We start from the raw sequence: 25,977 nt of genomic DNA, 5'->3' as shown, positions 1-25,977 counted from the left end.
CTTGGATGATCTTGATATGTTTAGAATTAGATTTTCTTAATTGAGTTGTCAACTGAAGAGAGGTAATAAATAAGTCAAGACAAGTACATGCTTATTTTTAAAATTCACAATTTAATGGCTAAATTCAGAGCTGCCATTCATGATAAAACAGAGAAATCATACTGCTATACTAAATATCAACTTGTTTTGATTTCTGTACCCAGAATGTCATTCTTCACTATTAATATAGATATTCAGTAAAAAAACCTTCTCTAAATTATGCCTAGGTTTATATAAATGTCATGTTTCATAATTCAAATTACAATTTCTTATGTAAGGGAGAGCACTAAGTACATTTTAGTATCAGGCAATATAAAACTGAGTTACCTTCCCTTTCAGCATTTAGAGGCATCTTGAGGAGGTGGGTAACTATAGCAGTGAGGCATGTATAACAACTGGTGCCATCTATATCCCAGTTCATAGAGCACAACAATGCCACAGCCTGTTTTAAAATAGTCATGTTTAATACATGTAATAGCTGAAAAGATCTGCTGATGAAACGTGCATCGGATGTTAAGATCAAAGAACAAGTGATAAACAGGTAATCAACAGGTATTGTTTACTGAATAGAAGCTCAAACCAAATCATAGCTTCACAAGACTACAGATGTATCAAAGTGTAACATATCAAAAGTTCAGTACAACACTGTGATCTCCAAATGTGTTCGGAGAGTAAGTTAAAATGTTTTTGACTAGATTAAAACAATAAAAGGTTAAATGGTGACTTTCAGGCTTTATTAATGAAGAAAGATGGTAAGTTCAATTCCCCGTCAGAAATAAATAGGTACATACAGAAAATAACAGAAGTAACAAAGAAAACAGTTAAATTCAGAAATTTTAAACTATTTGAGAAATTACTCTTGAAAAAAATAATATTAAATAAATATCCTTTTCACAAAGTTATCAGTCCTCTATTGATAAGATTAGACAAGACAACCCAACATGAAATAAGATAAGATCAGATCAGATACAGAGTCAAGAGATGTTCATTAAATTATTTGGCTGTTACTTTTATACAATGTGTACTTATTAAATTTTCATACATGCATGAAACAGGTACAACATACATTAACTGTACATTATCATTTTATACATACATCTTCTATCTGTTTAGATCTGATATATTCCTTCACAAGTTCTACACAAGATAGTCTCTCCCTGCTAACTACACCCAGTGACATTAACAGTACACCAACAGGACCTCTGTAAGTATGAAATATGGATAGCTGAGATACAATTTTCAGACCTTTTAATTATATATGTCTTTAAAGATAATTCTCAATACATTTACAAAATTATCATTTTCAAGTCTTAATGAAAAAAGAAATTATGAAAAAAAATCACAAGCAATTATTTTTTTCTATAGAACTTGTTTAATTATTAATTATTATTTTACACAAGATTAAAAAAATTTATGACAATATCTGTCATGTTTTGCCATCAGATGAAGGGTATCTTGCCCATGAGATAGAAACAAGGTAAGCCTAGTTGCCATACATGGGTGAGTACCCTTGGAACAGGTATTCTGATGTGAACTGCAAACACATGTCAGATATTTTTTCTTGCATATTCTACAATATCTTAAACAGCTTATCTCAATAAATGTATTTTAAATACAAACATGTCATTTCATCATTATTACTATGTGTATTTTCTTAAATTGGTGTATGAAGTTACAAGTTCAGTCATACAGACAAAATGACATCATCATTGTCATGCTGTTTCACTCTGAAATGTGTCAAAATGATGTCCTTTTAAAGCACATGACTCATATGGCACCCGGGCACCCCTACCATGGCAGATGAAATTTCCAGCATGAGAAAAACTAACGAAAACACAAGATGGATAAGCAAAGAAATGGATTTTTTACAAACCACTCCTAGATTGCCGGGCTGTTTGGTAAATAACTTCACAAAATGTACAACCTTACATAAATATCTAGAAACTACTTATAATGATAACATTATAATCTTTAAAAGGTTACCTGTCATAAACCACAGCTAGAGCATCTGTGTAGTCACCTGTCCAGTCAGCTGCCTGGGGGTCAAAAGGGCACCACTGTATCTCTCTCAAGGGAGGTGGTGCTCTGTAAAATATTTAATATATCAATGTTTTCCTTACAAATTAAAATATCACAATAGTTTTAAGATTATATCAATCACATTTTATAATCAAATAGTCCTGACGAATGTGTTTCATCACTGTCAATTAGATAAATACAGTATTATCTCTGCAGAGTGTCACCCTTTCATAATCAAATATTTTGGTTGGTGGTGAGAGGTGATCCTCTAGAAATCCGAGAGGTTGAATTCAATATTAAATCTTAGTATGGGAAGATATGATTCTATTGTTATATAGAGGTTATAGTTATACACAGGCTTTGTAGAGGTTTCACTGTAGTTGCAATAAACACTTTTCCATACATACAGAGCCAGTTCAGCCTGCATGATCATTATCCATGCAGTATCACCTGGCTCTAAACTGTTAGCTGCTCTACTGCAGTGATTTCTTTTTCACATAATTACTACAACTATCAACAGCTAGTTCCCAATGCAAACCAAAACAGGCTCATTTTACAATTTCAAAGCTGGCCTTGAGGTTATAAAACTTTTTCCCCAGAGTTCAGTCTCAAATCTCAGGATTTCCATTGATCTGTGTACATTCTGTGGCAGTTTCTAACCAATCAAATACCTGAGATCTGAGTTTGAGCTTGGAGAATTTCTTTATAATCTTGGATAAAAGTAAATAATGTGGCTACTCACTTAAAGAATTTGCTAGTTGGCAGAAATCGGTGAGGGTTAGGTTCTTCTGCTAGCAATTGTATCTTCAGTGGTGATAGAGCCATGTCAAACACCTAAAATAACAACACATTTTAAAGATAAACAAAACTTCTTTTTAGTTACTTCCCTTTTATATAAAATAAATGTAAGAGGCAGAATTAACAAATTTAGAAATTCATAACTATTTTGTGGTTGTTTCCCTTTACTTAAAACAAATCTTAAATTATAGCCTCTACCTTTTTTACAGTAAAAACATTTTATAGCTTTTTAAAAATTATCTATTTCGAAACAAAACACTGCTAATAACATCTTTCATTAAAGTATGTAAATACATAAATTGTAATTAATATTTGATGTAACAGTTGAAACACTGACAATGGCATAAAAATACACAAGAGAACACACCTGTATATCGCCTCTGTTACTTCCAACAAAGAATATTGTACCAGTGGGATGCCATGCTGCTAGACTGGGTACCTACAATTGTATTTTAATATGATCATTATATAATCGTGAGATTTGTTGGCAATTAAATTTTTAAGTTCACTTACTAATGGCTAATCATAATAAACAATAGCTGTAATTTGTATTCATAGAAATGTTTTCTACTAAGTGTCACAGTATAGAACTGTCCACTAAAATGCCAGAAGATGTGTTAGTGACTGAATAGCTCAATGGGTAGAGACCTAGGACAGTAATTAGAGGGTCAGAGTTTGTGTCCATTCCTGACTCAATCTTTCACACCCTGTGACAAAGGCTATGCAAATTAATGATAATACAAGTATACATTACATTAAAAGATAAATTCATTCCGTTTGAATTTATATAATGCATTTCACCTGCATTTAATCTGTAAAATGACCAATGGCAGTTTCCGCCATTTCAACATCAAAATCTTAAAATCAAGCAGCCAACAGGAGACTACCTGGACACACAGGCTGACCTAGATCTATACTAGTGGCATGAGTGTATAACTGCTGCTGCTAACACTCATGGAGGATCAGCTTTTATTCCATGCTTTTCAGTGAACAGTGAAATTAGCTTTTATAATTTCACAGAAAAATATATGATCTGGTGTTCACTTTGTGAAATATATTTGATCTTACATGCAAAACAAACAAATATCCTCTATATACTTACAAGTCCAGCTCTGTTCATCTGTGTTATCTTTCTGTTTTCATCATATACAACCTATATAATATATAAATCTTATTAAAATCTATAGCTTATAATAACATGTACATTATTTTGAATTACCGCTAAACATTCATTTTAAAATTAAATGTGACTTTAATCATATCATTATTTGAACCTCAAACAATGAGACATCTTAATCCTTAACATGACTATGTTAGATATTGAACTTGTCCAGCTTTGAAATGGGACTGTCTTTTTGGAGTTTGAGTGAAGTCAATGTAAAACAATAACATTGTAGAGCTTGGCCAAACTGCAAGGATGAACAACCTAGCATTGGCTACATATTGGTGGCATTAACTATAAATAGTCATTATCACAACTTAACTTCATACAACAACAAGAACTGTCGGAGGACAGTAACGCTCGACTATTCGAAAATTTGTCACAAGGGTGTTTCATTGAGTATAATTATGCTTACCTATATGAATACATAAAATTGTCCGAAAAGGTACAAACTCTTCAAGTTTCAATACATTCCCTTCAGTAGTTATGGAGAGACAAGCTTACATGCAAAAACTTTACCAAGAATTCATGAGTCGAAAAAGGGGCATAATTATGCAAAAAAAGCAAATCAGAGTTATAGGACTTGTACCAATCATCTTAGATAATCACAGAGACCAAGTGTGTGAAGTTTCAATCCATTCCCTTCAGTAGTTATGGAGATACCAGCTTACATGCAAAAACTTAACCAAGAATTTCTAAGTCGAAAAAGGGGCATAATTATGTTAAAAAGCAAATCAGAGTTATGGGACTTGTGCCAATCATCTTAGATAATCACAGAGAACAAGTGTGTGAAGTTTCAATCCATTCTCTTCAGTAGTTATGGAGATACCAGCTTACATGCAAAAACTTAACCAAGAATTTCTAAGTCGAAAAAGGGGCATAATTATGTAAAAAAGCAATCAGAGTTATGGGACTTGTGGCAATTATCTTAGATAATCACAGAGAACAAGTGTGTGAAGTTTCAATCCATTCCCTTCAGTAGTTATGGAGATACCAGCTTACACGCAAAAACTTAACCAAGAATTTCTAAGTCAAAAAAGGGGCATAATTATGTAAAAAATCAAATCAGAGTTATGGAACTTGTGCCAATCATCTTAGATAATCACAGAGAACAAGTGTGTGAAGTTTCAATCAATTCCCTTCAGTAGTTATGGAGATAACAGCTTACATACAAAAACTTAACCAAGAATTTCTAAGTCAAAAAAAGGGGCATAATTATGAAAAAAAGCAAATCAGAGTTATGGGACTTGTGCCAATCATCTTAGATAATCACAGGGATCAAGTGTGTGAAGTTTCAATCAATTCCCTTCAGTAGTTATGGAGATAACAGCTTACATACAAAAACTTAACCAAGAATTTCTAAGTCGAAAAAGGGGCATAATTATGAAAAAAAGCAAATCAGAGTTATGGGACTTGTGCCAATCATCTTAGATAATCACAGAGAACAAGTGTGTGAAGTTTCAATCCATTCCCTTCAGTAGTTATGGAGATACCAGCTTACATACAAAAACTTAACCAAGAATTTCTAAGTCGAAAAAGGGGCATAATTGTGAAAAAAAGCAAATCAGAGTTATGGGACTTGTGCCAATCATCTTAGATAATCACAGAGAACAAGTGTGTGAAGTTTCAATCCATTCCCATCAGTAGTTATGGAGATACCAGCTTACATACAAAAACTTAACCACAGGGACGCCGACGCCGACGCCGACAAATGGGTGACTGCATTAGCTCGATTATTCTGCGAATAGTCGAGCTAAAAACAATGTGATTTCTGACTTCTTTCAAAAGTGATTTCTCTACAAACATCTTTAGCAAAGAGGGTAATGTTGATACCGGGGTATATCAAAAAGAATATTCCAAAATAGCATTGAACAAATGAAATTATAAGAACCTCATAAAACATACCAAAGTTCCATCAGCACACCCCAATAACAGCTTGTCTTCTCCTGGACTTCTACTCTCACAATGTACCATACCTATACAGGAGCAAAGTAAGCAATTAGTATACATTATTTATTATGATATCTGAAAGGGATTTTAATTTGAATTAAATTGAATAGCTTATATTTGTATGTACTCCAGGCTTAATGAGGGTCCATCTGCCCTTTCAGGAACTGAAAGTATGGACCGCGGACATGTCACCATTCACATCCTTTAAGTTTATATTTTTCACCATGTACATGTATCATTTATTTATTATGAACCATATTACTATACCTACAGAGCACAAAGTAAATTGAAATCAAAGACATTACATTTGATATGATTCTAAACAAAATTTTAAATCTATATTGCTTAATCATATAACATAATATATTGTACTGATACCAAAAAAATCTTCTATTTATATCATTAAATCCTAGTCATTTCAATCTGCTGAGGAAATTTGTTTTAAAAATGTTTTTTTAAGCAGCCCATCACCAGATTGTTGCTAATTTTCATGAAAATTTAGTAAATGTTGTAAATAGCAAAAGTATTGCCATGTGTAATAATATCACTATTCATTTTCCAAAGTAACTATAGAAGAGTCAACTTATGCAAAACATCTATTCCATTATCAATTGGGTACATATTACATAGAAAATCAGGTCATATTTTGCAGCACATATGGACTGTATAACCTATATTTTTCTAAAACTCTTCATATACTTTTCATCAGTTTAATTTGTTGATAGTATGCTTATACATCCGAAGGTGTGTTGCTTTAATACTGATACATTATCATAATATATAAAAGTAAAAAGTAAACTCACTTTTAAGAGGAATATTCACTATAGACACCCTCTGAATCTGAAATAAAGTGAGTAAAAAAATGTTACAAATTAATATAGAAGAGCAGTCGGAGAAGAATGAATGCAGTAAGGAAAGACAAAATTATGAATAATAAAATTAATAATAACATGCATATATTTTTTATCAATGCCATGAAAAAAATAAAAAATATGTAACTGTTATTACTAACATGTACATTGTATGTTAATGAAAGCAAAACAGGAAATCACAACATAAATTTCTGTGTTGTTATGGTAAAGGCAACAACATAGTGTCTAAAGTATATCTCTTACATATGAAAGGTAATATCAGAATAATTAAAAAGGACCACTTTTTAAGCCAAATCCTCAATTCAAAGATGGCATGACCTCAACTTTGATGATCATTATCTGTAAAACATCATTGATGTATACAGGTACATAAAAGTTCTGAATTTATTCATACAGTTCTTACAAACATTGACCAGTGGGTGAACGCTCATGAAAGATGTGTCTTCTACAAAAAGGATTATTTTCAATTTTCGGTAAATATAAATGGTGAAATCGTCAGTTCTTCATTTGTCGATAAAATCAGTCACCCGTTTCCCGCGGGGGAACGCCAAGGTCAGTTGGTCAGTATAAATTAACCTCCAAAAATAATAGACGTTTTATTATTTTTTAACGTCATCTTTTTTACACAATGACTTGAAAATTGACCACAATCGTCTCCTTAAATGTTATTATACGTTAAATTTTTTGACCGGAATTTGAAATAAAAATAATTACAGCTGTACCTGTTTTTGTTGTTGTTTTTAATATTTTTGTTATAAACGTCCACAAAACTATTCGTCCACATACCAATATTTTTACAACTGAAATCGTCTTTTATCACTGTCATCTTTACTTTTTCATTCCTTGTGGTTCTCAAAGTATTATTGCTGTTAAACTATATGGGAGCCATAAATATGATACTTAGTATAAAAAAAAGGACATTTGTGCTGATTTCTCAATGATGACTGATGCTACTGTACATGTCCTGTAAGAGGTCGATGAGTGTGAATACAAGACAAGACATAAATAAAATGCATGTACATATCTTAGAAATTAAAGAAAAAGATATTTAAACCATCTATAAGATTTTATTTGTATGCAATTATATTCTTTAAAAACGGGTAGACTTGTTTGTTTGTGTTTTTTTACAGTAAAAACCCCGTCAAAAATGGACATGCGAAATATGCATGACACTTGCCAAAAAGTTTTTGTATACATACCGTATATTTGTTTGACACAAATTCACGCATTAAAAAAATAATAGTTAGGCTGCCTTTTACAAATTATAAAATTACATTATTATCCTCGGAATTAATTTCAATGAAAACTTAATATAATAAATACAAGAAAGCAAAGACAATTACGTTCAATTGTATGTACTTAAAACTACATGTTGTCTACAAATACTATTATTCCCATGAACAATAATATCTTAAGATAAAAATAAAATGAAATATTTTTAACTTGAAAATCGGTCGATGGAAGTTCTTAGAAAATAACTGCCATGTGCTTGTTTGCCTTATACATGTATACATGTATGTACAGGCTGGTCATAATAAAATAACAAAAAGTATAACATCAAGTTTAACAAAATTCTGCAAAAAAAAATCTATAAAAAAATAAAAAAGAACAAACAAACAAACTACTAAAACAAAAATGAAAATAAACTTCAACAGTTGATACAAACTTCAAAACATATTCATTACGCTCACACCTGTAATTAGATAAATCAAGAATATCATTTAATGTATATTTTGGTGAAATAAACGCTTTCTTTTAATGTTCCAAATAAAATATAAGACTTTATGATCAACATGCAAATAAACAGAAACAGTAAAACGCATCTGACAATTGAAAGAGACGTCCTGGAATATTGCCTGAATAAATTGTTGAGGGTTACGTTTTCAAAGTCTTTAAATAAGAAACAAAAGCTGGCATATAAATTGTTGTAGTATCTTTTTCATAAATGTCATATGCCGAATTTTTCATTATTTGACCTCAAGTTTCTCACTACGATGAAGTTGCGACGACAATGATTTATCTTGGTGTCGAATGCATATTATACATTACCCAATACAATAACAAGAAGAAGAACAAGAAATACACTGCATTTGTACATGTACTTTTATTACAACAAAAAAGAAAACAAACAAACAAATTTTACATATAGTTATATGTACAGTACATGTTACAGTACGTACGTATACTGATGTTTAAATACAGTAATTAATTTTTAAAATTTAAGGTTTCCACCGCGTTGACCAGTGTTTGACCGGCGATTTCCTCCGCAAGTTAACGCTGTGTTCCGCGTAGGAAACGGTTTCAGCCGCTGATTTATGTCCGCGGTGGTGAAAATTTTCTGTCCGCGGGGTCACGCGGACAATATCTGAGCAAATTTTTGTCCGCGGTAAACCTCATCCGCGGGTCACGCGGGTTTTGAAAAAGTCGCGCTGAGCGTACTGTACTGATTCCAATAGCAGATATACCTACAAACTGAAGGATGGAGTTTGTTCCATGCTCTTGTACAAGGCTACCATTTGTATAACAATTTCTTAACCTATTATAGTCACCTTCACAAAATGTCAATTTCTGTACATATCACAGTTGACATGAAGGATTAATATGTTGGTCCAGTTTAAATATCATATCGTCTAATCTGGCCATTTTTTAAATAAGAAGATTGTGTTATAACTATATCAAATTTTTTAAGGCTGTATACTAGGATAATACAAAAACCTATTTAGATAATGGAGAAGCAATTTCAAAAGCTGTTGCAGGATCTGAAATATAAGCAGCAATCTATGTTCGCTTCACAAGTAGCTATGCCAATACAACTGTAACTTGAAAAAACATTTTTAAAATTTTGTCATTTTTTATAAAAAAAAAAATTCAAAATCCCTTTCAAAATTTGATATACAAAACATATACAAGCTTTCAAAATTCACCATGCTGTAGTGTGATTCTGTAAAATACAGTTTGTGACATAAACATAAACTTACTTTTCCTTGAACAACTTCATAAGTACAAGCTTTTGCAGTTGTCTCCCCTCCTGAACTCATCCCTTGTTCAACTGTATACATCTTATGTGGCTGTAACTTACTGGAGAAAATGTCAGAATTAATGAAATTATTTTGTGTACAATGCATATAATCAGTGCTTTGAGATGTATAATTGGGGTTTATTTGGCACTTTCTATCACTTCAACTTTATACTCAAGATAAAACAGAGCATTCTTTTCTTCTTTTTTTGTTGGTTGGGTTTTTCCGTTGCACCATCACAGTAGAGGTCATATGGGGGCATTCCAGCTTAACTCAAGGAGGAAGACCTCAGGTGCCCTTCTGTGCATTATTTTAGGCACAAACCAGCACCTGAGTAAAACCACCAACACCCATAAGCTAGCTGGATAGCTTCCTCATATAAGGAATCCAAAGTCCTTGGTGGGATTCGAACCAACAGCAGTTAGGGGCTGGTGGCACAGAGCTTTACGAAACCCTTGATATATTGTATATCATCAGAGTAACTTTTTCAGCTGCCTTTATGCAAACTTTTCAGAATTCAGGGATAACTGATAACATGCTTTTGTTCCAGAAGCCCTATTAAGAGTAGTATAAAACTTGTGACATACGACTTGTATGACATTAATATCATATAATGTAAATATATCATGAAATGATTTTTCTTCACAGTTTATATATCAAGCTAACTTAATTACCTGAATCCAGCAAAAACTGGATCACATTCTGTTCTGTTGAAAGTTAGAACATCAACATTCGGTCTGAAACAAAAAGGGTAATTTTTATTATTTCTACCTACATTGCAGCATTATAAGTATCATAAAATTATGTCTCTAGCATAACATCTCATCTAAATACAATTACTCATAAAGAGACTAGAGGATGCTTTTGTAAAAAAGCGCATGTCTCCCCCACTGCTGAGAATAACTGTGAATGGAAACAGGAATGGAAATGGAGATAAGATAATGTAAATACCCGGTAGTCACTTCAATGAAGGCTGTCTATGGATGGTTTCTATTGTTAAGGTTGTATGAGAAGATGCTTCCTAAACTGTTTGTTTTTAACCAGGTATTCAATTTTGAAAATCCTGGTTATTCAATCAGCGTATGGCAAGGCGGGCGTCAAACGAAATTGCACTTGATGGTCATATCATATATAGTTTAACAAATGAAATTAAATGAAATTGTGTCTGCTCCATAATTCTTCAAACCTTTAAAGGATTTTGATGATACTATGAAGTTTGAGGGCTGTAGGTCAAAAGGAACTCTAGTTATCATCCGGAAACGAGAAATTGACCAACGGTCACTGTGACCTTGACCTTTGAACTACTGACCCCAAAAACAATAGGGATCATCTGCTCAATAAGACCAATCATCCTATGAAGTTTGAGGTCTGTAGGTCTAAAGGAACTCTAGTTATCATCCGGAAACAAGAAATTGACCAACTGTCAGTGTGACCTGACTTTTGACCTACTGACCCCAAAAACAATAGGGATCATCAGCTCTATAAGACCAATCATCCTATGAAGTTTGAGGGTTGTAGGTCAAAAGGAACTCTAGTTATCATCCGGAAATGAGAAATTGACCAACGGTCACTGTGACCTTGACCTTTGACCTACTGACCCCAAAAACAATAGGGATCATCTGCTCTATAAGACCAATCATCCTATGAAGTTTGAGGGCTGTAGGTCAAAAGGAACTCTAGTTATCATCCGGAAACGAGAAATTGACCAACGGTCACTGTGACCTTGACCTTTGAACTACTGACCCCAAAAACAATAGGGATCATCTGCTCAATAAGACCAATCATCCTATGAAGTTTGAGGTCTGTAGGTCTAAAGGAACTCTAGTAATCATCCGGAAACGAGAAATTGACCAACGGTCAGTGTGACCTTGACCTTTGACCTACTGACCCCAAAAACAATAGGGATCATCAGCTCTATAAGACCAATCATCCTATGAAGTTTGAGGGCTGTAGGTCAAAAGGAACTCTAGTTATCGTCCGGAAACGAAGAATGGACGGACGGACTGACGGACGGACTGACTGACGGACGGACTGACGGACAGGGCAAAAACAATATGTCTCCCCCCGAGGTGGGGGAGACATAATAAAATATCAAACATAAGTAAAATACATAATAGTTACAATAACTGTCTTTAGAAATATACATGTAATACTAAAAACAAACATTGATTGTGCTTGGCATGGAGAGGTTGTGTAATGGTTAAGGGGTTTGCCTCTCAACCAAGGGGTTGGGGGGCATAGGTTCAAGATAATGTTTCATGAATAACACCAGTAAGGAAACAGGGTCTAGAGTTGTGTAAATAAGCTGTAAGCTTTCATCAGAAAAGAGTTAAAATAATTTTAATATGATTAAACTAAACTAGGCACAGAATCACAGGCAGTTTATTAAAAACATAAACATGAAGAAGAAACAAAGATCATAGATCATGGTAGGTTCCTGTACAAATTAACATATACTTTTATAGATGAGGAAGCAGTCCTATATCATTTTATAACCAAGTTACTTACCCATGTATAGATATTATAATAAGATTTGCCCTGTCTTTATCAGAGGCCATAGGTGACCATGGCATAGCTTCTTTGCTTGAGTTACTCCACCATACCAATGCCTGTAATAACATAACATTTGTTAACATATGTGTGTACAGCTTGTATTACCCGTGTTTAATACAAAGTAAAACTGTGACCTTAGAAAATATCTTCATCATGTAAGTTGTGTACTGTACATTATTTCAAACCTAAACAAGGTTATTTGATCAATGTCTATGTACACATGTTACAGACACATGTACAATAGCTGCATGTCCATCTACAAATGTTATTGACTCATAACTGGTTTCCTAGCAGTTTCCAGCCCCTAAGAGTTTTCCCGCCCTTTATTACTTCATCAATCAGAGAGACATTCATTTTCTATGCTTAACAGCATTTAAAATAGTATAACGATTTATATGTTTTAAAGTTTTGCCTGTTGTTTAAAGTTACATGAGAGAACTTGCAACTTTTTAAAATAAGCAACATCTGGGGAATTCTAGTTTGAATATCCATGCGCAATAACTGGGACCCCATTCTAGGTAAATCAATATACTTCTGAAAATATATTTGCAGACAACACGGAAAAGGTTGGGAAGTTATGTTTGTTTTATAAAACCATCTTAACATTGCTTACTCAGGTACTGAATTATATTCAAAATAAAAAGGTCAGGAAAACTGCCATGAATTTTTTAATAAAAGTGAAACAAGAGGGCCATGATGGCCCTGAGGTCGCTCACCTGTATATAGGCCCCCCCTCCCCGGGCCAATTTTTACCCAAGGGCTTTTATTTGTTTATTTGAACAGACTTGGTAGACACCCATAAGAAGATGTTTCATGCTAAACATCTAAGTTCTAGCTCATTGGGTTTTTTAAAAGAAGATTTTTAAAGTTTTTACTATACACATATAGTTAAAAACAATGACACCCCTGGGGCAGGGCCAGTTTTGACCCCCAGGGCTTTTATTTGAACAAACTTTGTAGATATTTACTTAAAGATCTTTCATGCTTAATATCTAAACTCTAGCTATTTGGGTTTTTTCAAAGAAGATTTTTAAGTTTTTGCTATACACATATAAGGAAAATCAATGACCCCCCCCCCCCGGGCGGGGCCAGTTTTGACCCCAGGGCTTTTATTTGAACATACTTGGTAGACAACCATTAGAACATGTTTCATGCTAAATATCTTAGCTCTAGCTTATTAAGTTCTTTAATAGAAGATTTTTGAAGTTTTTACTATATGCATATAGGGAAGATCTATGACCCCCTGGGGCGGGGCCAATTTTGACCCCAGGGCTTTTATTTGAACAAACTTGGTAGACATTCACTAGAAGATGTTTCATGCTTAATATCTAAGCTCTAGCTCTTACGGTTCTTTAAAAGAAGATTTTTGAAGTTTTTACTATATGCATATAGGGAAAATCAATGACCCCCCGGGGCGGGGCCAATTTTGACCCCAGGGCTTTTATTTGCACAAACTTGGTAGACACTCACTACAAGATGTTTCATGCCAAATATCTTAGCTCTAGCTCTTTTGGTTCTTTAAAAGAAGATTTTTGAAGTTTTTACTATATGCATATAGGGAAAATCAATGACCCCCCGGGGCGGGGCCAATTTTGACCCCAGGGCTTTTATTTGAACAAACTTGGTAGACACTCACTAGAAGATGTTTCATGCCAAATATCTAAGCTCTAGCTCTTAGGGTTGTTTAAAAGAAGATATTTAAAGATTTTTCTTTCGGTTGCCATGGCAACCAGAGTTCTGCATGGAATTAAATTCTTTGAACAATTTTTAAAGGTGACCACCAAAGGAACATTCCTGTGAAGTTTGGATAAAATTGGCTCAGTGGTTTATGAGGAGATGTCATTTAAAGCAAAAGTTTACGGACGGACGACGGACGGACGACGGACGGACGGACGCCGGACGAAAAGCGATCACAAAAGCTCACCCTGTCACTTTGTGACAGGTGAGCTAAAAAGGTGTAACATTTCAGACCTATATTCAAATCAAAAGTAAAATTTAAGTGCAGCATTAAAACATGGCAATTCTAAAAGGGGAACCTAACTTTGTCCTGTCAAAGTTTTGTACACTTCCTTAGACAGATTTTTATTTCATTTGTTAAAAAGTGCAATATTGGGTCGGAAACCTCTAGGAAACCAGTAAAGTTAATGTTCAAATGCTATAGGCTAATTAATATACAAATGATGCAAGCTCATAAATCAAACAAATGCTTGTCTTGAAGTCTATTCAATAAAACATAAATTAACAGCAAAAATGGCCTCCAAGCTGATAAAAAATATTGTTATTACATATCAACCATCATATAAATCTTACCAATCTATAATGATAAATATTTTCTGACATGAACAATCTGCATTTTCTATTTTCTTTATTACCTGTATATCTAACATCTGTTGCCTTTTTGGACTTTACCTTGCAGTATTGGATATTTCAGATAACCTTCATAAATAGTTAATTACATATGATAAAACCTATTGCCTTTTATCATGTCATGAAGAAAATACTGTAAAGGAGTTGTCTCATAAAATATTCATGAAATTATCCAATCAAAACATCCAATACAAACAACAAAAACCTGGCAATGACTTATTGTTAGATTCTGTTTGTTTCTTTGTTTGTTTGTTTTTTGTTGTGAATGGTTTCCATAAGACATGTGTATCATAAAAGTCTATGATGTTATTTAAGCTGATGCCCTTTCAGTGCATTATCTTTGTTTAGTATTGTGCGGATAATAGTATTTTACTAAGAATTGTAACTATAAAACTCTATGACAAGATATATGGGTAAATTTCATCAACTAAATAGAAAATAGGTTTGGACATAAAAGGGCTATATAGTGCTTGCTAAAAACATCAGATGTGTAAATATTAACAGCTAATTACTTGTTCTACATGACAGTAGAGGCGCATGCTTTAATTACTGGATTTATATATGAAATTTAAATTGTGAACAAAAAGCGAAATTGTGTGAAGTGAACAAAAAAGATGGCAAAAGAATATACTGACACAGAAATCTGTCTTAAATGTGTGGATGAGAATGAGATATTGTACGATGAAAATGGTAAATATTTAGATAGAATTACGTCAACAAAACTCGACTGTCCCGATATTCATTACCAACACATATTGAGGAACTTGCCTGATTGTAACGCCATTTTTCTGATGTCATTAAAACAGAGGATTATTATGAACGAGTCTGGTGTGAGATTTAATGCCAGGAAAGATATTGCAGGGATGCAAGCCAAAATCGCCGAAATACATGTACCAACAGACTGCAAAACATATCTGAGGGACGTAAGTGTTAGGGCTTATCAGATACTGAAGTCATACAATTTCTTCGACTACCTTGTTGAATTTGATGCTGAACGTTCTGCAAATGTGAGAATATTTGGAAAGAGCGCCAAAGTCATAGGTAGTTTTGACATGCTCGCTATATTGGATGATAAACCTTTAGTTATACCAAAACCACAAGAAATAAAGCAAAAACGTAGAATTAACAGTGAGGTGAAAAATAACAAAACTGATGATGCAGCCAATTTTAACAACAATGATAATGATGACATTTCGTCCACGGACACAATAAGTGAAGACACCATTTCGTCCAAGAGTCTTGGAAAAGCTGCACTTACAGTTATCGTAACAGCTAGAAACAATGTCAGCACCTCGGACATCTTTAAACAATTTCTTTATATGTATATACAAAACCTGTCAAGATTTTTCCTGCTAGTGGTTCATGTTGGACCACTTGTTGAAAAAGAAGAAATTGTTCTGTATGAATACAAACCACCAAGAGCTCTCTCAAAAATTATCAAATATTTCCGAAATGCTCGAGAGAAACGGAAGGTAAAAAACAGTAACCCTCAAACAGATACTGATAAATTGGATAAGGAATCTTGTAATCATATTGAAAATGGACCTATCGAATTTGTCGTCAGTCAAACTGTACAGAAATCAAAAGTATTAGGTCCACAACAAAGACTTGACGAGGCAACAAAGCCAAATGACCTTGACCTCAGCCAATTAGAGGCAGAGTTAAGAAAGGTTAAAGGTCATCACTTGCAGAAAGTAGCTCCACTAAGAGATTATTTCCGCTACATGGTTTATGACTGTCCAGGGGTCAAAGATCACCAGAAAGACAATAGAGTCAGATATGAAAGGTATATGTCCAAAAGAGAGAGAAAGAGAGAAGAAAAGATAAAACAAGCTAAAGAACTGGCCGATGAAAATGACTTTGAAAATGAACCAGTATTTACATTTGAATCAAAAAATTCGGTATTTGGAAGTACATGCATACAAACAGATCCAAATAGTGCAAGAATGATAAGTGAAACTGAAGCCTGATTGTTTTGTTGTTGTTTTTGTTTTTTCCAGTAACCACTGGTAACAATGCATGAAAGACAATTTTAAAAGATGGAATTTAACAAAAAAAACATACATTGTAGTTATTTTGAAAAGGAAAGGTAAATACTGTTTATACCATCAAAATATAGTGACATTACTTCAATAGTGACATGCAACTTTAGAAAAAAATCCTGATGTTTTGCATCAAATAGTTTCATTATATTTGCTTCATACATTGCTTTATACATGAAATGTAGTTTTATAATCATATTTTAAATAAAGAAAGCCAAGTTATGTAATCAAACTGTGCAATTACTCTTTCATATTCTCTATTTTTCAATGCTGTACAAATACAGTTATAAAACTTGATGAAAGTGTAACAATAAACTTAAAAGATTTCTCAGTATCTGGTCTTTACCTAATACATATGTACATGACCTTATGTTCCTGATTTCTGTTCTAGTAATAACTTGCTTTTCTATGATAAATTACCAACAACTTTTCCTCATTAATCATTCTCAACAGAAGTGGAGGATGTATTCTAATTAGCCAAATTGGGCATAAAAAATTTCACTACCTAAAGAACTTGAAACTTGCAAACCCAAACTCTTTTCACTAAATAAATAGTTTTCTCATATAATTATCCTTTTTTGGGATTAGAACTCACAAAATTTTCACCATATTAATTACCAAAAGAAGTACAAAATGATGTAATATAACATACCATATCCTGGTGCATATTCACAGATAACTTTCTATCCAGTCTTCTGTTTACAGGTCCAGGGATATCAATAGGAGTAATCTGTGTTGAATATAAATAATAATAGCTATATTTAGTGACTATAAAAACAAACAGCACCATTCTCAGGTTAAATATACTCTGAGGATGTATCATAAAGAAAAGTCACACCTACAAGAAATCTGACATGTAAAAGCCCAATGAAATGAAAATATTTATATATACAATCATGTAAATTTGTGAATTACATATCTAAGCTTAAGAGAACATTTTTATGACTTGCTACCTAATAATATAAACTCCCTGTCACACATAAAGTTAGCACTGTGAACCAAATTGGTTATAGGACTTTAGCATGTCTCCAAGAATTATTTATGTTTAAAGAAAGATATTGGTTGATAAAGGACATGAAATGATGATAAATTCTAATAAAACAGTGTTATGATAAGAGTATCTTCATCCAGAGTTTATATTTGACTCAAGTGGATATTTCAGACAAAGAACACAAAAGGTCAAGATGTGTAAAGTTAATATACTTGCTTTATCACCAAATTACTATACTATTACTAATAATTTTTTTTCTTCTTCCAACATATATTTTAACATGTCATAAGGGATTTCTGTTATTATCAGAATATTTTGTAAACTTCACAATTTTGACTGCTTAAACATATTTTTTTTTGATGTGATAAAAATTGGCAAATATCTGAAAGTGTTCTACATTTGTACTTAAATACCCACAAATAATAAAAACCATTATTTACCTTGGGTTCCCAGGTGGACACTTTCTCAAGTTTTCTGATAGCTTCACCAAGAGGTGGTCTCTTACAGAAGTAGATATAGTCTATTCTTGCCTTGTCTAGATATGATGTTATGATGTATTGGTCAGTCAGACAAGCTGTGAATATAAACATGTATGAAATTCATAATTCCTTAAATGGGAACACATCTAATTTGGTGGAAGATAGACAATATCAGCATGCTTGTTATTGCGGGCTGTGGCTCCCACATCCTTACTTTTTTACACATCTGTTTCTAAAACTACAACAAAATTTAGAATAACACCTACAAGTAGTAACTTAATAACACCATAGTTACAAAATCACACATACAATTGATTTTTTTGTAGTCCACTTAACTAGATTCTATCCCATAGCTTTAATGAACCCCTGTATTCACAGTATTATACACTAATCATCCCACAACTCTATTCATAAACCTCAGAATCCACAAATTTCCTTGTTATTTTTAATAGGTATTCCTTGACGTTACAGATTGTTTGCTTATAATGATTCTGGTTCCATTTAAAAACAGCAAATATCTCATTGGCATGCTAGCAGTTACTTACATGTACACAAATGTACAATAAGAAATTTCACCTGGATTCTGTGTCAGTATTACCTAACATAACTGTTCACATAAAACAATGGAGTAAGTGTGGATATACGATACAAGAAAGATAACTCTTTGAATGCTCACCATTATAATAACAGACCTGTGTGTGCCCTTAGCTTTGAGCAAACTCTATACTGTTGACTCCTCAAATGTTTTGTAACTTTGATATTCAAAACCCTTAGAATAACAATGGACTATTCCAAAATCAAAGAAGGGCAAGTCAATTTTATAACTGTAGCTTTAAAAATCATGTGGGTACTCACCATGAGATATCATTTCCGCACTCAATTTGCCAACAAGAGATTTATCGATAAGTAGTTTCTCTATGTCTCCTGAGTGTCCCGTTAGAACAATGTTGATGATACATGCGTTACTGAGAATCATCTGTATACATTTCCTACTTCTCCATCGTAACTCTATCATCTTAAATGCTGACAATAACTCCTGTAAGTAAAGTAACAAACTTAAATGCTGACAATAACTCTATCATCTTAAAAGCTGACAATAACTCCTGTAAGTAAAATATAACAAACTTAAATGCTGACAATATCTCCTGTAAGTAAAGTAACAAACTTAAATGCTGACAATATCTCCTGTAAGTAAAGTAACAAACTTAAATGCTGACAATAACTCCTGTAAGTAAAGTAACAAACTTAAATGCTGACAATAACTCCTGTAAGTAAAATATAACAAACTTAAATGCTGACAATAACTCCTGTAAGTAAAATTTCACAAACATAAATGATGACAATAACTCCTGTAAGTAAAATATAACAAACTTAAATGCTGACAATAACTCCTGTAAGTAAAATATAACAAACTTAAATGCTGACAATAACTCCTGTAAGTAAAGTAACAAACTTAAATGCTGACAATAACTCTATCATCTTAAAAGCTGACAATAACTCCTGTAAGTAAAATATAACAAACTTAATTGCTGACAATAGCTCCGGTTAGTGAAACAAACATTACAAGCTGAACTTGCAAATAGAATTAATGTTACATTCCCAGCTTTGCCAAAGTCTGCATTTAATTGTACAAGCTAAGAAGCAATCATTATTTATGAGCTTCCTTTATAAAACAGAACGTCAAAAATATTTTTGTCGATAAAAATGCTGCCATGAACAACTTTTGCATTTTCTATGAAACAATAATATTGGGGCTACCCGAATAGTTGATCCACAATGTTGCATTGACAAAGATAAAAAGTAGCCTAATAATTGTAATGAAGGAAAAGTAAGAAATACTGTTTTAACTTTACTGGCCTTGACCTTTTGACCTGAAAAGCCATTGCAAGTGTAGAGATTCAGGGAAAGTACCAACATAACATATAATGAGGATGTTAAATTAATGAAGATTCAATACTGAATTCATTGGACAAGTTGTATAGAATTACATTATGAGAGCCACTGGCAAGCATAATACTATTTAATTTAATTAAGAAGTTCAATAATTTCAGTAATGAATCTACAAAAATATAACATTCCATTTATCACATAACCATGAAAGAACTGTTTAAAGTGAAAATAATCCTTTTTTGCTACTGATGCTGCCTATAGTGTAACTCCAACATTTAGCACGTCTTTGTGCTATGTTTGTGTAACACAAAGGACTTTACATCAAAATATATGCATGACCATGCAGTACCATTTTAACGGAGCTGCAAAAGCAGCCCGTTGTATGTGATAAATAATGTTTCTAAGAGATCATTTGATAAATGAATGTTCAATAAGAGGCAGTCACTCAATGTAACATAAGTAAGTACAAAGCAGCAATCATACGATCTGTCAAAAAATTTCAAGGGGCATAAAATTGAAAGAATTTGTTGTACAACCCTCTCATACCTATTACGGGGTGAATAAACGGGGTTACCCAGTTGGGGCCTCAAAAAAAAAAAAAAAGAAGTGTTGTACGAAACTAACCTCCATCTCTTTGATATTGTCTTTCAACTTCTCCGGACGTTTATTTTTTGGCGCCCACACCATATCTCTCCCTACAAATATGGTATATAATGAATTTCATGTGAAAGATAACATTTCATGTATTTCAGAAATATCACACTGTGATAATGGTGTACTGTACTTTGGCATAATGTTTTGAGAAGATGTGTTAAATGTAGTTTTTAAACACTGTTTATTACACTGTTCTTAAGATTTTTTAGCATAAATATGTTGCATTGACTTCATGATATAACAATTCTATAACCTGTTTTATTAAGCATGTAAAAGACCAGTATGTGGGAAATCGTATGGGAATTATCATAGATTTAACAATTATTTTATTTCTGAAAACTAAATATTTCTTAAACATACCTTCTGTAAACTGTTGTTTTTCCTCATAATACTGACTGTTTGATCCTGAATAATATAACATAAAATCATACCTAATAATATATAGAGCATATTAAACAAGTGTGGGTTCAATACTAAATTTATTGAACTTGTGGAATAAAACAATTTTATGCTCACCAGAGGCTCGTGTAATATAGTAATGAATCTACACATATTAAAATAAGTACCTTTTGTAGTGAAAGTTTTAAGTTTTCATTAATGGGCATATAGTGTAATGCTAAAATTTAGCGCATCTTAATGCTATTTTTGTATAATGCAAATGACGGCATGTCAAAATATATGCACAGGCATGAAATAACTTTTTTTACGGAGTCGCATAAGTGACAAGGGTATGTGATAAAAAAATATCTTATTCTAATAAGTACAATACTAAGAGCTCTTAATTCAACTTAACAATGGAGGACATGAAATGCATGTATTTGGAAAAAGACATACATGTATATATAATTTAATATATGGATAAGACATTTAATATATGACATTTTAAGACAAAGATTTCAGTTTTTCATAATTAAGACATTTTAATATATGAAATTTAACAACAAAGGTTTTTCATCAAATTATGCAGTTAGAAAAGAAAGAGATTTTGTAGGATACCTGTCTCCCCTTTGTCATGGTAACTGTGGCATCCGATAACATGATCTGGATAATAAACATCATAATCTTCTTAGGAAAATCACAACTAAATGTCATCACTTTTTCATATAAAATATACCATTAAGAGACCTTTTTCGAGAGCCTTTATAAATATTCCTTCTATATTGGAAACAAAGCATAATATAACTTTTTTTTAATCTTAAACATTCTAAACATTGTACTTTAAGACACTGCTAAAGAGTACTTAGAAGTAAATTTGATGAAAATATATTACTAAAAGGATATTATTTGTGTGAAATTATTATCCAGATTTTTTTTGAATAATCAGGTAGCTAGTTTATTACAAAACTGACTTTAATGTCAAAGTAAGGGTCTTACTTGGTATGGAGACATTGCCCTTCAGTGACCACAAATACAGTTCTGTCAGGCAAGTTGTCATTGCCCTATCATTTCTTTATTACAATTTTCAGATGTTTAAAGAAAGTCCAATCCAAGTCCTAAAATAAATAGACAAATAATACATACAAATACATATATCATGCAGTAGTTAAATTAATATATTATGTGTTTTCCCAATGTTATAACCAAGATAACTCCCCTTGCAAGATATGCTTTTAGGTACTGTTGTTAAATGTGAAGTACATAGCAGTGCCATCAACAAACTATGCTTTCACGTAGGTCGTTTGTATATAGTAAGAAGATATGTGGGACTAGGACACCTGATGTAATGGATGTACCACAGATTTGACTCATCACCATTGACCAAGACAGACTGAGGGCTAACTATGAGAAAGATTTGACCCATTGTATTGTGCAGTTTTGGATGCCATGCTGGTAATAATTTGAACAGTAACTTAAAGTGATTCACTTTGCCAAGTGCTTTTGAAAGTTCAAGGAATATTAGATCTGTTTGTTGACCTTGAATAAATTTCTTTGATACTCAACAAAACCTTTTTACCTAAATCCATGTTTGAAGCATTAGGGAAGCTTAAAACCTGGCTGTGTCAAGGCAAAACCTTGATAAGTTATGCTACAGTAAATTTTAACAACAACCAACACAATCGCAGGGAAAGAGCTGAGAAGAGTATGGGATTACCAGGATGGAGTTGAGCTTTTACACCACATCTGATGGTGCACTGCCAGGATATGTAATGATTCACCACAATCATGATTTGCCACATAACAATTCTGTTTGTGACTGGAGGTCTTATATTACAATAAAAAATTGTCATTGTCTTTGTCAAATTAATTTTTAATTTCCTTCAGTCTTTCTTAAACAAAATGTTGTACTCCTACTGAGATGAATCATTATTTATCTTTGACAAATCATTATTCCACAGTGGTAAATTGTTATGTGCTGAATCATAATTGTGTTACTAACTCCACTCCCAGATCAATGCAGATGTTTTACTTTAATTTTAACTTCCAAAATGGTAGCCTATAAATTCATTTGGTGTGAACGGTTTGACCCATTTTAAAGACTGTTTTCTTCATACTGTCAAACCATGATGTCTCTTTAACAAGTCTAATTAGATAGACTAACACGAGAGCGATCAGTAATCACATGTGTCGCCTCATGATGGCCAATTTCATGTTGGGACAAAGTTTGTGACAGACAGACAGACGGACAGTGCACAACTAGACTTGGTACTGATCATTCCTGTAGAGTTTGGATGAAATTGCACCAGTAGTTTATGAGGAGTAGTCCGGACAAGCTTTTGTGTATCTGGCAACACACAGAAAAAAACACCTTTTTATCAAAGGGCCATAACTTGGCCAAAAATCTTTCAACCGGAAAACCCTTGCAATATGCGCAAGGACTTGAGCTACAGATCAATCCTGTAAAGTTTCATTGAAATTGCATAAGAAGTATAAGAGAAGTAGTCCGGACAAACCTTAAAATTAAAAATTATTAAAGGGCCATAACTCTGACAAAAATCATTGAACCGGAAAATGCTGACAATATGCACAACTAGACTTGGTACTGATCATTCCTGTAAAGTTTGGATGAAATTGCACCAGTAGTTTATGAGGAGTAGTCCAGACAAGTTTTGTGACGGACGGACAGACGGACGTTCTCACAGGACAGTAATTATGTGGCTACTCTATTGTTCCCTCTATTGTTCTTTTTAGCCATGCAAAAGAAAATAGCCACATAAAAGCATTACGGAATGAATGACATCAAAGAGAAAAAACAGTTACCTATTGTCCCTCTAGCCACATAATAACTCTCCTGTGAGTGCGGACAGACAGACAGACGGAGAAGTGATCCCTATATGTCGCCACTACTCCGTAGAGGCGACACAAAAATGGGGTATATTCAAAATCACATTACTGGGCTTTAACCAGGATTTGAATGCAGTGTTAGTGATTTCCCCTTACTTTACCGAGTACTTGGGACTCAGTGCTAATAGATCTGTTACGTCCCAATTCAGATGGGACAAGTGCTCAATTACAGAAATGTCAATGTTTGCATCACTTCATCAAACAATCAAATTTGTGTGCAGTACCTAAATTTGACAGCTGTGTGCTCTTAAATAATATTTAAGGCCTGAAGGTAAATAAACTAAAACATTAACAGACTAAAACATTAACAGTCAACATTAACAGACTAAAACATTAACAGTCATGTAAGATTCATCATGTTAAAGAGCCTGCTAATGGACTGTCTACGGTCTTCAATGGTCTCCGGTCTAGAAACAATGTGGATTATTTAAATTAACTTCATATCTAACATTAACAGGAGCAATGGATTAGAGTTTATTTAAATACTTTTATACTTTTTGCACATATTTCTATGTGTATTTTACCTTTCAAAGGTATCATTTTCCTACTTAATAATGGAATAGTCTCTAATGTCAAAACATATTGACAACAGAGACTGTCGATGTTTGGAAAAAGTGTTTTGTCCCAGGGACTTAAGGGCCCTTTATTGCTTTCGTCCCTGGCAAATTAAGCAAGTAAATAAAACTAAATTGATATGTTTACACCGTAAACGCAAACACTGTTAGTGTTAATGTATAATCCACAGGGTGCAACCAATGGTTTCAAAAACAAGAGGTCAAAGTTCCCGGCAGGGCTGTGGCTACAATTGACATGTAAACTAGTGAATAATTTCAATGAGCACATGTACATGTACAGTAAGCATGGAAATGCATGCATATTTTATGTTTGTATCACCACAGGAGCTTGAAATTCTATCAATAATTGCCCTAAAGTCAAATTCCCAAAAAAAATCCATACCCTATAGTGTTTTTTTTATATATAGGGTATGGATTTTTTTTGGGAATTTGACTTTAGGGCAATTATTGATAGAATTTCAAGCTCCTGTGGTTTTTTTTATATATAGGGTATGGATTTTTTTTGGGAATTTGACTTTAGGGCAATTATTGATAGAATTTCAAGCTCCTGTGGTATCACAGTACACTACACTGACCTAAAAACGTTCAAATATCGATATAATACTAGCTAAATGAAAAATATAATTTATTTTAAAACGACCTTATATTATTGTTTTTGGAAAAGCTTAATTTTCAGTATTTTGTAATTTAATTTAACAGGTAAAGTGAGATGTCATAATCCAACCACGCGAAAATATGTGACAATTCAACTTTTTTGAGAAATGAGTATCTTTTGAAATTGGAGATGTCTGTTAAAAGCTTCATTAATATATAAATAAAAACGCTAAGACCTTACGGCTTAAACATGCAGAGGAGATTAATGTACCCTCTTTGATTGTTCAGAATTTTGTTTACAAATATCAATGACCTTCACCTTAGAAAACTTAAAAATCTCGGACCAGATAGTATACGAAAGATAAAATCCGAAGATATCAGACTAAAATATTGTGTAAGATAACTTGCAACTTACACAAGCATGTTGGCACGTTTTCGTGTATTGTGACATACAGATACCCTTACATAAGTATATTTTACAGCTTACTTCATAATTTAAGGTTATAGATTGCTGATTGCAGGTGAGTAATTGATTTTAATGTCATTTTTTCATCTCATCCAAACAACTGCTTTACTTTCATTTTCACCTTCAAGTTCAGCCAAGTTCATCAACACTTTGTGAGGCTTGTTTGGTCAGATTTTTTTTCTTCCATTTAAACACTGATGTAGAATGCAATATAGGCTATATCCTGG

General features: G+C 33.0%; 1 protein-coding gene across 1 annotated transcript in view; it reads right to left on the bottom strand.

Annotated features, from left to right (window-relative positions):
* Positions 1-25,615, bottom strand: part of LOC132759737 (WD repeat-containing and planar cell polarity effector protein fritz homolog) — a 31,377-nt gene extending 5,762 nt beyond the window's left edge. Inside the window, exons 1-19 of the mRNA XM_060751560.1 lie at positions 25,526-25,615; positions 22,208-22,326; positions 21,830-21,874; positions 21,194-21,238; positions 20,804-20,874; positions 19,145-19,325; positions 18,251-18,384; positions 17,472-17,549; positions 12,366-12,466; positions 10,532-10,594; positions 9,819-9,918; positions 6,772-6,808; positions 5,924-5,994; positions 3,959-4,009; positions 3,224-3,295; positions 2,801-2,892; positions 2,023-2,124; positions 1,136-1,241; positions 367-481 (exon numbers count right to left, since the gene is read on the bottom strand). Coding sequence (XP_060607543.1) covers positions 367-481; positions 1,136-1,241; positions 2,023-2,124; positions 2,801-2,892; positions 3,224-3,295; positions 3,959-4,009; positions 5,924-5,994; positions 6,772-6,808; positions 9,819-9,918; positions 10,532-10,594; positions 12,366-12,466; positions 17,472-17,549; positions 18,251-18,384; positions 19,145-19,325; positions 20,804-20,874; positions 21,194-21,238; positions 21,830-21,874; positions 22,208-22,268 — 1,525 coding nt within the window. The 5' untranslated portion in view covers positions 22,269-22,326; positions 25,526-25,615. The remainder of the gene's footprint in view (positions 1-366; positions 482-1,135; positions 1,242-2,022; positions 2,125-2,800; positions 2,893-3,223; positions 3,296-3,958; positions 4,010-5,923; positions 5,995-6,771; positions 6,809-9,818; positions 9,919-10,531; positions 10,595-12,365; positions 12,467-17,471; positions 17,550-18,250; positions 18,385-19,144; positions 19,326-20,803; positions 20,875-21,193; positions 21,239-21,829; positions 21,875-22,207; positions 22,327-25,525) is intronic.
* Between the last annotated feature and the right edge of the window lie 362 nt (positions 25,616-25,977).

This window comes from Ruditapes philippinarum, unplaced genomic scaffold (genome assembly GCF_026571515.1).
Source record: "Ruditapes philippinarum isolate M1 unplaced genomic scaffold, ASM2657151v2 ctg678_1_1_1_1, whole genome shotgun sequence".
NCBI classification, from domain to species: Eukaryota; Metazoa; Mollusca; class Bivalvia; order Venerida; family Veneridae; genus Ruditapes; species Ruditapes philippinarum.
The sequence above is the reverse complement of the archived record's forward strand: the minus strand, read 5'-3'. Positions and strand labels throughout refer to the sequence as shown.